Source organism: Orcinus orca, chromosome 16 (genome assembly GCF_937001465.1).
Source record: "Orcinus orca chromosome 16, mOrcOrc1.1, whole genome shotgun sequence".
NCBI classification, from domain to species: domain Eukaryota; kingdom Metazoa; phylum Chordata; class Mammalia; order Artiodactyla; family Delphinidae; genus Orcinus; species Orcinus orca.
Window position 1 is genome coordinate 84,213,341 of NC_064574.1, and position 13,543 is coordinate 84,226,883.

Sequence of the window (13,543 nt, forward strand, 5' to 3'; positions counted from 1 at the left end):
TGAGTGACTGAGTGTGACAGATGGCAACTAGGGCCCCGGCATTCCTGTGGTCTCGATATTGAATGCCTTTGTGACTTCTTAGGTAGTTAGAGAGTTTATATGCTTGTTTGCAGTCTGTTTTGTTTTAGACTCCTCAGAATTGTGTTTTAACGTTACTAAAGAAAACCCAAACAATCGTCGTTAAGTTCAGCAGGGAGGAATGGTGTGTTTTAGCTATTAGTAAAGTTGAATATCTTTCCAGAACTCGGCTGATTGGTTACATTTCCGTTTGTCCCTGGCATATTTTGCCATTGGACTCCTTCCTGAGATTTTGGAGAGTTGCTATTTGCGGCATTTTGGTTGGAACTCTGGACTTGGGCTGCCCAGAGAGAGCCCAGGATTGAGCCAAGGGCCTCACCTGTGGGTCAGGCCCTGAGGCTGCCCCGCTGCACCAGCCCGTGGTCAGTGTGTTGAGGTGTGGGGTGTTGGCAGGCTGGGGTAAGGGCCCCGGAAGGAAGGCTGTGTCCCGCTGCCCCTAGCTCATGTGACTTTTTAACAGTCGGCCTGGGTTTCCTCCCCGAGTCTCTGTCTCCGCCCCCAGTTCGCTCCCAGACGCGCCAGCTGCAAGCTCAGGCTTGGCTCACATCGCGGCCCCCGTGCGACCGGCTTCCCTGCGCCTCCTAGATTTTCCAAGGTACACAGGCATCTTGGGTGCACGTCCCTGTGTCCCCGTCCCTCCCTGAGCCTGGCCCTCCTGTGCCCGCCTGCACTGACTCCTGCCTGGGCTTCAGCCTCCGTCCACAGTGAGCGGCCAGTGCTGCGTCCTGTCACAGCTGCTTCCTAGACCCGTAGCCCCAGCCCTGCTCTCCCAGAGGAGCCTGGTGAGGCTCCAGGCTGCCCTGGGTCTCGCCCGGTCACTGCCCATCTGAATGTACCGCAGCTGCAGAGGCTCAGAGCAAGTGATGTCTCAGGGAATGTTTGTTGAACTGAGCCCATTGTTCTGTGTGGAGCCCCCCTGGAGCCAAGGGAGGCCCGTCCTCTGACCCCAGGGGCTCACAGGAGGCCCTGCCTTAGTCTGGGATTCAAAGTCTGGGCATTGGCCCGTGGCTTGGAGGTGGCCGGCTGGGTGGTGGAGAAGCCCGCTCACTAGGTGGGCAAAAGATCTTTTGGGGTCCTTTTTTTAGAAGAATGCTCGTGTGACATGATATGACACCCCAGTTAGGACTCACGGCCCCCAGAACTCATCCTGGTGGCCAGAGTACCTGGCCGTGCCCAAGGGACCTGTGTCCATGGGGTTGTGAGTGTGTGTGGGAGAATGTGTATGAGGGAGTGTGTGTGAGAGAGTGCAGGTGAGAATGTGTGTGTGTGAGCGTGTATGTGTGTGCAAGTGTCTGGGCGGGGGGAGGGGAGAGAGAGAGAGGATGGGGCAGTTTGGGGTGAGACCTTCAGGAATTATTGGGCTGAGATTGCCTTTCTGTTTGCCGGTGACCATTGGAAAGTGAGTGGAGTCTTACTCTCCTTAAAAAAAAAAAAGCCTGTAAGAAGTGGAGATTTTTCCCCAATCTGGACGACCCTGGGGGAGGCGAGAAGTTGGCATTACCCCAGCTGAGTGGTTGTTGCCAGCCCCGGGGCTCCTGGGTTTCCCGACTTCCCGGCTCCTACTTTGTGGAGTGAGCCCTCTGCCTGTCAGTGAGTTCACATCCAGGCTCTACCTTTCGCAGCTGCGTGACCTTGAACCTGAGGCCTGAGTCCTCTGGCCCCTGGTGTCCCTGTTTACTATGTGGCGCTAGGGAGGGCTTCCTCGTTCCCTGATGCCAGGTGGGCCGAGGCGCTCGTAGTAGGTGCTTCATAAACAGGCCTTCCTTTTCTCTGTTCCCATTCAGGGCCTCAAGGGCTCAGAGCTTCTGCCATGAGCCCGAGATCCTTTTATGGGAAATGCCCCGAGGGCTCACCCAGGGTCTGGTCTGGCTACAGGGGTCTTGCACCCTGAGATGGATGAAGGACGGGCTTCACGTACACCTGTGAACCCCAGACAGCAGTGCCCACGCCGAGAGGCCAGCAGACCAGCACCTTCCCTGCCGTGTAGCAGCGGGCCGTGTGCCGGCAGCCCCACGTAGCCCCGGCCACCAGCTCCTCCTGGTGGATCTCTTATTCTCCCAGCTTCACAGATGGGAGAGCAGGGCCTGTGGAGGTGAGGTGACTGGCCCTGGGTCACCCGGCTAGAAGAGGCGGGCTGAACTTGAACCCTTAAGCCCAGACCTGTGCCTCCCATCTCTCTGTCTTGCCTGTTATCACCTCTATGGTGGAGTCGAATTGGGGACCAAATCTGGGGGGCTCTGATGGTGCCCCCACCCCGCCCTGCTGCCCATCATACCGGGCAGAGCTGGGGTTGCATCGGGTGTAAGCGGTGGTATTGACCCCAGACTCTGGAAAGCACAGAATTGGCCGGAGTTGGTGGTCGCCATATCTGCAGAAATGCTCAGATGGAGTCCGGGAGGGAGTTGCCATGGGAACCAGGCCTTAGCCAGAGCCTCTGCCGTTACGGCCGGATTAGAGCATGTGACCCACGGAGGGGCTGTCAGTGCTGGGGACGTGGGCCCTGGGGCAGGGCTGCAGATGGGTGATGGCAATAGTGCTGCTGTTTCACCAGTGCCCACCCTGTGCGGGCTCTGTGTGTGGAGGGGTGTGCACCCTGGTGGTCAGGAAGACCCGGTCAGACCGCGATGCTAGCCTGATGCCTCCTTGTCAGTCAGTGGTGTGACCTGGGTAGCTAACCTTTCTGTGCCTCAGTTTCCTCATCTGGGATGGGCTGAGGGCTGGAACCCCCCTCCTGGGTCGATGACCACTGAATGAGCGTGTGTATGGAGAGGGCCCTGGGCCCTGCAGGGCACACAGGCGGCTTTGAAATGTTGGACGTCTCCAGAGCTCATGCCTCGAGGGTTGGGGTGAAGGGGTCCTGGGTGTGTGGGACCTCGGAGCAGCTGACCCCCTGCCCCACACGCCTCCCTGCTGGAGGAGCTGGTCCCTTGCCATCCTGGAGCTCAGCACAGAGAGGCGATGGGCCCTTTGGTTCGCTTGTCCACAGGGGGCTGGAGGGAGGTTGGTTTTCAAAGCCTCAGTCAGATCATGTCTCATCCCTGCTCAGAGCTTCCTCTGGCTTTCTCCTTTTACCTTGAACAGAATCTCAGCCATATTCCCTTCCACGGCCTGTACCCCGCTCTTCACCTGCACCCTCTCTTCCTTATTACTCTCTTCAACCACCGTGGCCCCCTTGGCACGCTCCTGCCTCAGGGACTTTGCACCTGCCGTTTGTTCTGTCTGCATAGCTCACTGTTCCTCTAGCTATCCTCATGAATTCATTCATTCACTTCCCACGTATTTGCTGAGCAGCTTCCTCTGTGTCAGGCATTGTGCAGGAGAGAGGTAGACAGCCAGGAGTGTGACTGCTCAAACCAGAGCAATGCACAGTCTGAGGAGGAGACAGACGGTGAACAACCAACAAGCAAAACAGCTGTGTGTTGTGCTCAGTGCTGTGAGGGAGACAAATAAGGGAGCATGAGAGAGGAGAGGTGGTCTGGGAGGGCTTCCTGGAGGAGGTAGCATATGAGCTGAGCTCTTTCTGGGGAGGCTGAGTAGTACAGAGGAAGGGCACTCTGGGTGGAGGGAATAGCGTGTGTGGCCCTGAGTGTGACTGGAGGGCAGAGAGGCTGGGGGTACACTGGAGGGGACAGCTGGGCAGCATGAGTCAGGCCCAGGGGCTTGGTTCCATGGGGCTGTCCCTCCGTAGGAGGGACAGGTGTGAGCAGGGATTAGAGGGAGCAGGTTGGAGCAGGAGGACGAGGGTGGTGCCCCGGGGCGAGGTGGTGGAGGGCATGTCACATTTCTTTGGAGATCAACTGTATTTGGAGGGAGCGGTCTGGGGCTCTGGCGTGAGTGACCCTGGGGGTGGTGGGTGCTCCCAGGTGGGCGGGCCTGCATACAGGTTTCTGGTGCAGGTGGCACCTAGGGTGGGAAGCCCCTGAGGGCCTGTGTGGTGACAGCCAGGGCAGTGGAGAGGCACCAGGCCTGAGGACAGAGGTCTTGGGGGCAGGCCACACTGCAGACGCCTGTCCCTTCTGGGGGCACCAGGAGCTCTGTGCCAAAGCCTGTCTGCCACCCCGGCGTGGCCAGTGGGCGGGAGGGTCTTCGGGGTTTCTGCGGGCCTGGGAGGCCATCCCTGCAGGAGAAGGAAGCTCAGACACATGCTCTGGTTTCCCAGTGCAGCTGAAGGACTCTGGATGGCCCTGCCTGAAAGCCCGGGATGGGAGGGGGGCCCACAAGCAGGGCCCCTTCCAGTCCTTCATAGAGGGGGTGGGCGGGCTCAGGGTCCCCTTGGATTTGGGAATCACATTGACACTGGAGGCCGGGACACCCTCACTGGGTCTCACCCCGAGTTGGCGCGGGCTTGTTCTCCCGCCTCCCGCCTTTCCCCTCTGCTTCCTGCACTTCCTGCCATGTGCTGGAACAGTCGTGGGGACCGGGCGTTGGCACAAGAAGAGTCGGCTCAGGGCTTGCATGGGGTGACTTAATGGATCGCCTGGGACGCACCTGTGTGACCCATGGGGACCAGGTCGGCAAGAAGACTCCTTCGCCCACTCCCACTCCTGCCCTGACGGTGCCCCAACTCGCTGGCTTTTCTCTGCTTAACCGCACACGCTGCTTCCTTGTCGCTCCAGTGGCTTCTGGAACTTGCAGACCCGCCCCCGGTGGCCCCTGGCCCATCTCCAGCTGCCTCTCGGGATGCGACCCTCCCTGATTCTAGGCTGCCTGCCCCCCCCCCCACCCCGTGTGCACGGTCCATCGGGCACGTGGGCTTGTGTGGCTGCCCCTCCCCGTGGGCTTCTCTTCTTTGTTCTGGGGCTGTGGGTTTCCACCTTCCCGAAGGGGAAGGAGAAGCCCCTGCATCCCTGAGCCTCTCCTGGGGGCTCTGTTCTTCCGGAGCTCCTGGTGATGGGGGTGCAGGAGGGGAGAAACGATGGGGAGATGCTCGACGGCCGCATTCCAAGCTGGGTCCCCGCCCACGAGGACCATGAATGTGGGGACTGCTGGGGGGGCCCCGGCAAGGTGGCCCTGGACGCTTGTCTCCAGCAGGGTGATAACCGATAAGGTCCGGGGCCCTGGGGGCGGCCTCCTCCCCGGGCGTACCTCCCGAGACCTGGGTGGGAGGACACCAGTCCAGCATGACTGACCCTAGAGAAGGAGTTAGTCCAGCCTCGGCGGTTTAGAAGAGTCTCAGCTGCCAGCTGAGTGGCTTCTGCCGCTGGTGATAGCGCCCGCCTCCTGGGCCCTAGCCGGCCCGGGGCGGCCACACGCGTGCTGGCTTCCGTTGTGTGGAGTAGAAAACGTCCAGGAAGAGTGGGGCAGGTGGGGTGAGGAGGGCTGGACCTTGGGTGCCCTCCACGAGCTCCTGCCCCTGCAGAACTGGCCGGGACTTGAGGACGTGCCTTCTCTGCTCTGGGGAAGGCGGGGAGCTCACGGAAGGTGCAGCTGGACCAGCCATGGGTCGAGGGACGTCCCCTGGGCACCAGGACAAGGGTGGGTGAGCCGGATGGCAGCCCGCATATCCTCCACTCGCCCACACACACATAGCGTTCTCTGGTTTCACTTTTCCGTCTTGATTTTGAAAAGATCAGCCACAGGTCTGCAGCAGACAGAACCATGACGGGGCCTCAGGGGGGAGGCTGATTTCCCGTGGCCCGGGCCTCGCTGTGCTTCTGAATAGCGACCGCTTTTTTGGGTTGTGGTTTCCCCTCCATCCTAACCTCTCCCAGAACCTGCCTTTCCGGTGATAAAGTAGTGAAACCGTGTCAGCGAATGCCACTCGGTTCATACTGTGTTGTTACTCGATCTGTGTTACGATGTTTTACTGCAATATCCCGGTTACCTGTGCGAGTTCCAGGTAGGCTCTTTGAGGGGCGATGGAGGGATGTTTCTGGGAACGGAGGGCGTCCGGCCAGGGTGAGGGAACCGCTCAGATGCTGAGGGCTTGTTGGGGCCCTGAGTGGACCTCACTTCCTGCCTGTCCCCCTGACCCAGGGCACAGCCGAGCCGACGAGGACTGTGGAGATGAGCGGGCCAGGCACCGGGAGGAGCGGCTGCTTGGGGCGCGGCTGGACCGGGACCAGGAGAAGCTGCTCAGGTGAGGGCCTGGGAGCCCCAAGGCAAGGGTGGATGACCCTACCTGGCTGCGGGGTGGTCCTGAGAGTGTGGGACACCCTCCCGAGGAAGGCCCCGGGGGCCCTTTGCCGAGCCCCAGCTGGCTCTTCTGTCCACCGGGTGCAGAGTCGGCCCAGCAGTAGCCTGGTGTCCCACGGTGACTTGGGGCGGTACCCCTTCTCTCCCACCCGCCCCTGGGACCGTCCGGCCTGTCCCTGACGCCCCTGTTTGCTTCCAGAGAAAGTAAGGAGCTGGCTGACCTGGCCCGCCTGCACCCCACCAGCTGTGCTGCTAACGGCCTGAACCCCAACCTCATGGTGACCGGGGGCCCGGCGCTGGCAGGTTCCGGTCGCTGGTCCGCTGACCCTGCGGCCCACCTGGCCACGCACCCCTGGCTGCCCCGCTCGGGCAGCACGTCCATGTGGCTCGCTGGACACCCCTACGGTGAGCGGGAGGGCGACGGTGGGCCGGGATGGGGAGGCCTGACGTGCTGGTGCAGGGACAGTACCCCTCCTCTCTTCCCCGTAGTTCAGCTCCCTCACTGCCCAAGCAGGGCCATTATTAACGGCGCCAGCATTGTGGGCCCTTGGCCAAGCCTGTTTGTGGACAGTGCCCAGAGCGGGAGGCTGGGCGCGCGTTCACAGCCCTTACCCTCGGCTTCCTGCTCGGAGGCCCAGGAAGTGGAGGATGGGGGAGTAGGCTGGGCCTGGGTCCTCAGCACTGACTCGGGCATGGGTCTCTCCTAGGCTTGGGCCCTCCTTCTCTTCACCAGGGCATGGCGCCTGCCTTTCCACCCGGCCTGGGGGGCTCCCTGCCGTCGGCCTACCAGTTCGTCAGGGACCCCCAGTCGGGCCAGCTGGTGGTCATTCCCAGTGAGCACTTGCCTCACTTTGGTAAGTGGCCTTCCACAGTGAGACTGTCCCAAATGCCGTGGGAGGAGGACTGTCCTCCTGTGGCAGGGGGTGTCCGCCCAGCAGAATAGGGTGGCTGTGTCCTAAAGCCACAGGGGTCCTTGTTTTGTGAGTTCCTACCCAGAAAGCCCACGTGGAGAACCAAAGCAGGGCTGCCCTGGTGGGAGGCCTGGACCCTCTGCCTTGGTGCCCCCATTCCTCAGGAATCCACTTTGCAGACCACTGGGTATAGTAGGAGAAGGTGTGGAGTCCCCATGTTGGCCCCGGGCCTGGGATGTGGCTGCCCCTGGCAAAGGGAGGAGGACAGGCTTCTCCGTCCCCAGGAAGCAACTGGAGGCCCAGCTGAGCCCAGCTCTGCCTCAGCTTCCCCATCTGTAAAATGGGGTGATGGGCACCAGGCGGTAGGTGCAGCCTCACTGTCTTCTTGCCCCCAGCGGAGCTGATGGAGCGGGCCGCGGTGCCACCCCTTTGGCCGGCCCTGTACCCACCAGGCCGCAGCTCCCTGCACCACGCCCAGCAGCTGCAGCTCTTCTCCCAGCAGCACTTCCTGCGGCAGCAGGAATTCCTGTACCTGCAGCAGCAGGCGGCCCAGGCCCTGGAACTGCAGAGGAGCGCCCAGCTGGTGGTGAGTTGGGGTGGGCGTGGTTCAGGAGGGCCATGGGGGCACTGGAGACCCTTGCCGGAGCTCCTCTGTTGTTGGCGAGGCAGAGGGGTCAACCAGCAGAAAGTCCGGTTCTGGACTGTGAGTCAGAAAAAATGAGAGAGGCTAGTGGTCAGGGGGGCCTCCTGGAGGAGGTGGCGTCTGCCCAGAGACCTGAAGAAGTTAGTTGTGGAGGAGCCCTCTGGGCAGAGGGGATGGTGTGAGCAAGGCTGAGAGGTGGACAGAGCCTGGCAAGGGGTGGGTGCAGGTAGCAATGGGGAAGCCAGGGCGGGAGAGGTGGCCCTGTGGACTGGAGATGTTTGCATGGGAACTGAAGGGATCCCTGTGTTCTCCCGCTGTTTCCTAAGCCCTGCCTGGCCCGGCTGGGTGCCTGATGGCCCTGGGCTCCCCTCTTGGGCCGGGGCTGGCCTCCACCCATGTTGCCTGATCACGTAAGATGGGCGACACTTGGTGTCGCCACCGTGTGGGTGGACTCCCTAAAGCTCACAGCCCTCCTGCCTCCTTGAAGGTGTTCCTGGACATTTGTCCTCTGCTTGGCCGTGCCCCTCCCTTCTTGTGCAGCAGCAGCTCTGGAGGAGTCAACCGAGGTGACACAGGCAGCAAATGGGGCCCTGGGTTTGAACTTTAGTTCTGCCATGCCTGGCTGTGTGCCCTCCAGCAAGTGAATTCACCTCTCTGGGTTTCAAGTTTCCTCCTGTGGAAGTGGAGTTGCTAGTAATTTCTGTGTCATCGGGCTGTTCAATGAGATTTAACAGCCGTGACAGTGGCTGGGGCATGGAGCCTTTCCTCCCTGTGTGATCGTGCGCGGACCGCCTGGCCCCTGGTGAGCACGGGCGAAGTTCGTGAGCCTTCCTCAAGCCATCAAAGACCGGGAAAGGCTCCCCCCGCCCACCTTTTGAGGTGTTTTGAGACCCGGGTGTGATAAGGCAGGAGAGTGCCCACAGGTAGTGAGTTCTCCGTGCAGGTAGCTGTCCTAGTGTCATGAAAGAGCCTCCCACCTCCACCGGCCCCCCGCGCCCTGACCGTGAGGGTCCCAGAGGGGCCTGGGTCTAGACCGGAGGGCCCCCTAGCCCCGTCTGCTGGAATTCTACAAGGAACGCTGTGCTTGTTATTTGTACTGTGACGGAATGTCAGTCTCGGGCTGGGGGCGTTGGCGGCCTGCAGCCCCAGACCCTGCCTGAGGTTCTCTGTGTGTCGCGGGGACCCCGGGGACAGGGCAGGTGGTGGGTGATGGGTCCTACCGCGCTGACCCTGCCTGCCGGCCCCCCCCCCAGCAGGAGCGGCTAAAGGCCCAGGAGCAGCGGGCGGAGATGGAGGAGAAGGTGAGCAAGCGGAGCCTGGACGCCGCGGGCAAGGGTGGCCTGGGCGCCTCGGGCCCCGGGCTGCTGCCTCGGAAGCCCCCTGGCCTGGCCGCTGGCCCTGCGGGCACTTACGGCAAGGCCATGAGTCCACCGCCATCTCCCCGCGCTTCCCCTGTGGCTGCCCTGAAGGCCAAGGTCATCCAGAAGCTGGAGGACGTGTCCAAGCCGTCCACCTACGCCTACCCCGCCACGCCCAGCTCCCACCCCACTAGCCCGCCGCCTGCCTCCCCGCCGCCCACCCCTGGCATCACCCGCAAGGAGGAGGCCCCCGAGAACGTCGTCGAGAAGAAGGACTTAGAATTGGAGAAGGGAGCCCCCAGCCCTTTCCAGGCCTTGTTCTCAGGTAGGAGCTGGTGAAACATCCCCATATGGTCATTCACTCATTCATTCCTTCAACCTGTCAATCCTTCTTTCTGTGTTGAGCACCTACCGTGTACCTGGCTCACCGCTGGGCTCTGGAATGAATGCCCTAGGACGCAGCTGGCCGTCATCTCTCTCTAGCCTTCCCTCAGTGGTAGGGTCAGGGGAAATGGGTGTAATGTTAGAAGTAGGTTCTAAGCTCAGGAGGGCCTGTCTGAGCATGAAACAGTAAGACCTGTAGGATATTTAGCACCATAGCTGGCCCATAACAGGTGCTGTGTTGTCGCATTGACGATAAGTGTGTTCTGAGGAGTACTCCCACCCCACACGCTGCACGCACACACGCGCCCTCTTCCCGTGTCCCGTGTTGGTCGGGACATGCAGCAGGTGGCCTTGAAGGGGCCTGAGGCCTGTGTTCCTCTTCCCGTGGGGGGACTTGAGTTCGAATTCCGAAGTTCAGATTTCTGCCACCGGAATGCTGTGTGCGATCTTGGGCAGGTGGCTGGGGAGATTCAATGTCTTGCTAATGAGGTCAAGTGTGGAGCACAGGCCTGGTCCCCGTGCAGGGTGAGGGTGCTCCGTGCGTCTGTCTCCCCCGGTTTGGTTCATACTGAGCCCCTGCTGCTTGCCCCGCTCTGGGCTGGGCCTGGGCCACTACAGACAGTCAGCTGAACACCATCCTGCTGTAAGGCAGATTACACTCAAGGGTGGGAGTTCAGAGTAAAAAAAGTGAGGGAGGGGAGCCAGCACTGTATTACTATTATTTTTTGAACAACTTGGATGCCCCACCTCTGCTTTAATGGCGTGGGGCGGGTGGCTTCTTGTGGGACGGAGGGCAGAGTCGGCACCGGCTGGGTGGGGACCATTTGGGGTCTTACTGAGCGTGTGCTTCTGGCCCAGCTTTGTGCTGGGTGCTGAGGCTGGAGGGACAGAGAAAGAGCCTTTGAGACCTGAAGACCCTCTGGGAAAGATGGTGGCCAGTTTTTCTCTCTGCGACGCAGACATGCAGAAAGGCCCTGGGGTTCCTCAGATGCCATCTGGAAGGGATCCCAGCCCCGCAGGCTGGCCCAGCAGAGAGGGTGGCTGGTGGGTGGGTGTTGATGGGGACACACGGGGGTGTCGGACATGGCAGGAGAAGGGGCCCCCGCTGACCCTTGGTGTCCTCGGCAGATATCCCACCCAGGTACCCGTTTCAAGCCCTGCCGCCACACTACGGGAGGCCCTACCCATTCCTGCTGCAGCCCACGGCGGCTGCCGATGCCGACGGCCTGGCCCCCGACGTGCCGCTCCCGGCCGATGGGCCCGAGCACCTGGCGCTCTCGCCTGAGGACAAGCCCATCCGCCTGTCCCCGTCCAAGATCCCAGAGCCGCTGAGGGAGGTCCCGGACGAAGAACCGCTGGCGGAGCGGGAGGTGAAGGCGGAGGTGGAGGACATGGACGAAGGCCCCGCAGAGCTGCCCTCCCTCGAGTCGCCACTGACGCTGCTCCCCGAGGAAGCCCTGGCGGCCCCGAGCCCGGCGGGCGGCTGCGCGGGTGGCCTGCTGGAGGCCCAGGCCCAGGCGCTGAGTGCCGGCGGCCAGGGGCCCGCGGAGCCCTCCGGCTGCCCGGACTTTGCCGAGGGGACTGAGGCGCGGGTTGATTCACCGCGCCGGACAGAGGCCTGCACGGCTGCCCCGGACCTGGGGGCGCGGCTGACGCCTGAGCCGTTGGTCAAGGCTAAGGAGGAGCCAGTGGAGGTGCCCGTGGACGTGCCCGTGGCAGAGGCAGCTCCCGAGGAAGATCTGGCCCAGGAGGCCCCGAGTGAGCCCCGGCCCAGCCTGGAACTGCCGGACTGTGACGTGCCCCCTGGGGAGGGACAGTGCCTGAGTCTGGAGGCCCCGGAGGCCACCCCTGTGCCGGGCAGCGCCTGCTTCCTGGAGGAAGCGGGCTCCGATCAGTTCCCGCCCAGCCTGGAGGACCCGCTGGCTGGCATGAATGCCCTAGCAGCCGCGGCAGAGCTGCCCCAGGCCAGGCCTCTGCCCTCCCCGGGCGCTGGAGCCCCAGCCCTGGAGAGGCTGGAGGCCGTGCAGAGCCTTGTCTCGGAGCCAAGCTTCCTGCATGGCATCGCCCTGCTGAGCGAGATCGCCGAGCTGGAGCTCGGGAAGCGGAGCCAGGAGGTGGCAGGTGAGGCGGGCCGGGCGGCTTGCTTTTTCCCGTTTTATTTATTTTTAGGCCGCGTGGCTTGCGGGATCTCAGTTCCCCAACCAGGGATTGAACCTGGGCCACGGCAGTGCAAGCCTGGAATCCTAACCACTAGGCCGCCAGGGAACTCCCGCCTTTCCCCCTTTTAAGGAAAATTTTTCAAAATAGGATTTAAAGATTTCAGAATCTCCAGGATGTGGTTTATTCGTGTGCACTTTATAAAAACTGTGGTGAAATATACATGTTGTAAACTCTTATCATTTTAACCGTTTTGAAGTGTACAGGGCAGAGGTGTTACATACAGTCACATCGTTGTGCAGCCAGTCTCTGGGTTCCTTAGTGGTGAAATTTCTGCTTGTTCTGTCAGTGGTGAGATGCTTTGGGTTGTGAGGGACCAAGACTTTTCTTTTAACTGGTTAGAAAAAGTCAGGGGAAATTTATTGGCTTGTGGAACCGAAGTATGTCAGTAATTAGAGAATATTGCAGGTATGGCTGGATCCAGGTGCTCAAACCAAGGAGTTTCTTTTCCCTCTTCCCTGTCGCCCCCCACCCACCTTGTTTCACTTCTTTCTGTTGGTTTCATTCAAGGTGGGCCCACTGCCCTTATAGTGGTCACTGATACTTTCTCCCAAGCCCATGGGCCTGCCCAGCTCAGCTCGGCAGACACACAAAAGAGGCCACCTGTTTCCACATAGCTCTGGCAAAGATGCTGTGATGCACTGTCAATGATTGGCTGACTGGGGTTCATGCTTTTTGCAGAAGCAAACCCTGTGGCCCGGGAGACGGGATGGACCAGGCTGATCATGCCCAGCCCTCGATGGGGGGGCAGCCACTTCCAGGGTGTAGGGAGGGGCGGTCCTCAGAGGGAATGGAGTGCCTTCAGCAGAGGGGGCCGTGAATTCTGGGCTGGCACAAAACCACTGACGTTCGACATAGAAATTGAGGTGCTCCAAGACGTGTGTGAAGAGGCTGAGCGGGTCAGGCACAGCCTCGCGAGCCCACGCTTGGGCCAGAAGCGGCACGGAGGAGGGGCCCAGGCCTGGCTGTGGAGGAGATAATAGCGCCGGACGTTTCGGTGTATTTCCTCTAGAATTTTTTCTACACAGATACACAGTTCCAAAATCAAGGTCATTTTGTAAACAGTGCTCTGTAACTGGCCTTTTTCACTTAGTATATGCTTTACTAAACATTTCTCAAAGCTGTGTGTTCTTAGAAATTTTGTTTTAGGGATTACACAGTTTTCTGCCTGGTGGAGGTCCCAGCCTTCAATGACCCAATCCTAGATTGTAAGGCATTTTCATTTGCCGCCTTTTTTTTTTTTTTGCTGTACGCGGGCCTCTCACTGTTGTGGCCTCTCCTGTTGCGGAGCACAGGCTCCGGACGCGCAGGCCCAGCGGCCATGGCTCACGGGCCCAGCCGCTCCAAGGCATGTGGGATCTTCCCGGACCGGGGCACGAACCTGCATCCCCTGCATCGGCAGGCGGACTCCCAACCACTGCGCCACCAGGGAAGCCCTGAATTCTTTTTTATTCCCGCCCTCCCTCCCCCTTTTCCTTCCTTCCTTCTTCCCTCCCTCCCTCCTTTCCTTCCTTTCTTAGCTGCTGTAAATGATGTGATGATTACTCTTGAAGAAAAATCCTTGTCCACACCTCTGTTTTCCCCGGGATTTGTTCCAGGGGTGGAATTGCTGGGCCAGAACCAGGCCATACTTTCAAGGCTCTTTCAAGGCTCTTTCATGTCATGGTCAGATGCCCCTTTCCAGGAAGCTTGGACGAGTGACACCCACTCCCCCTCAGGCGTCTGTTGTTTTGTTGTTCTTCTTCTAAAGTTCATTGTTTCTTTTCTCTCATTTAAATAGTTTGGTACCAAAAACAATTTTTTTCCCAGAAGAAAAT

At 60.5% G+C, this 13,543-nt stretch overlaps 1 protein-coding gene across 11 annotated transcripts in view; it reads left to right on the top strand.

Annotated features, from left to right (window-relative positions):
* TNRC18 (trinucleotide repeat containing 18) overlaps positions 1-13,543 on the top strand; it is an 89,909-nt gene that overhangs the window by 33,744 nt on the left and 42,622 nt on the right. For 9 of the 11 annotated variants that reach the window (XM_033426643.2, XM_012532722.3, XM_033426645.2 and 6 more), the window contains 6 exons: positions 6,055-6,157; positions 6,413-6,618; positions 6,921-7,067; positions 7,520-7,710; positions 9,021-9,450; positions 10,638-11,630. In XM_033426643.2, the coding sequence (XP_033282534.2) occupies positions 6,055-6,157; positions 6,413-6,618; positions 6,921-7,067; positions 7,520-7,710; positions 9,021-9,450; positions 10,638-11,630 (2,070 nt within the window). The remainder of the gene's footprint in view (positions 1-6,054; positions 6,158-6,412; positions 6,619-6,920; positions 7,068-7,519; positions 7,711-9,020; positions 9,451-10,637; positions 11,631-13,543) is intronic. The other 2 variants (XM_033426642.2, XM_033426646.2) reach the window with 2 other exon arrangements.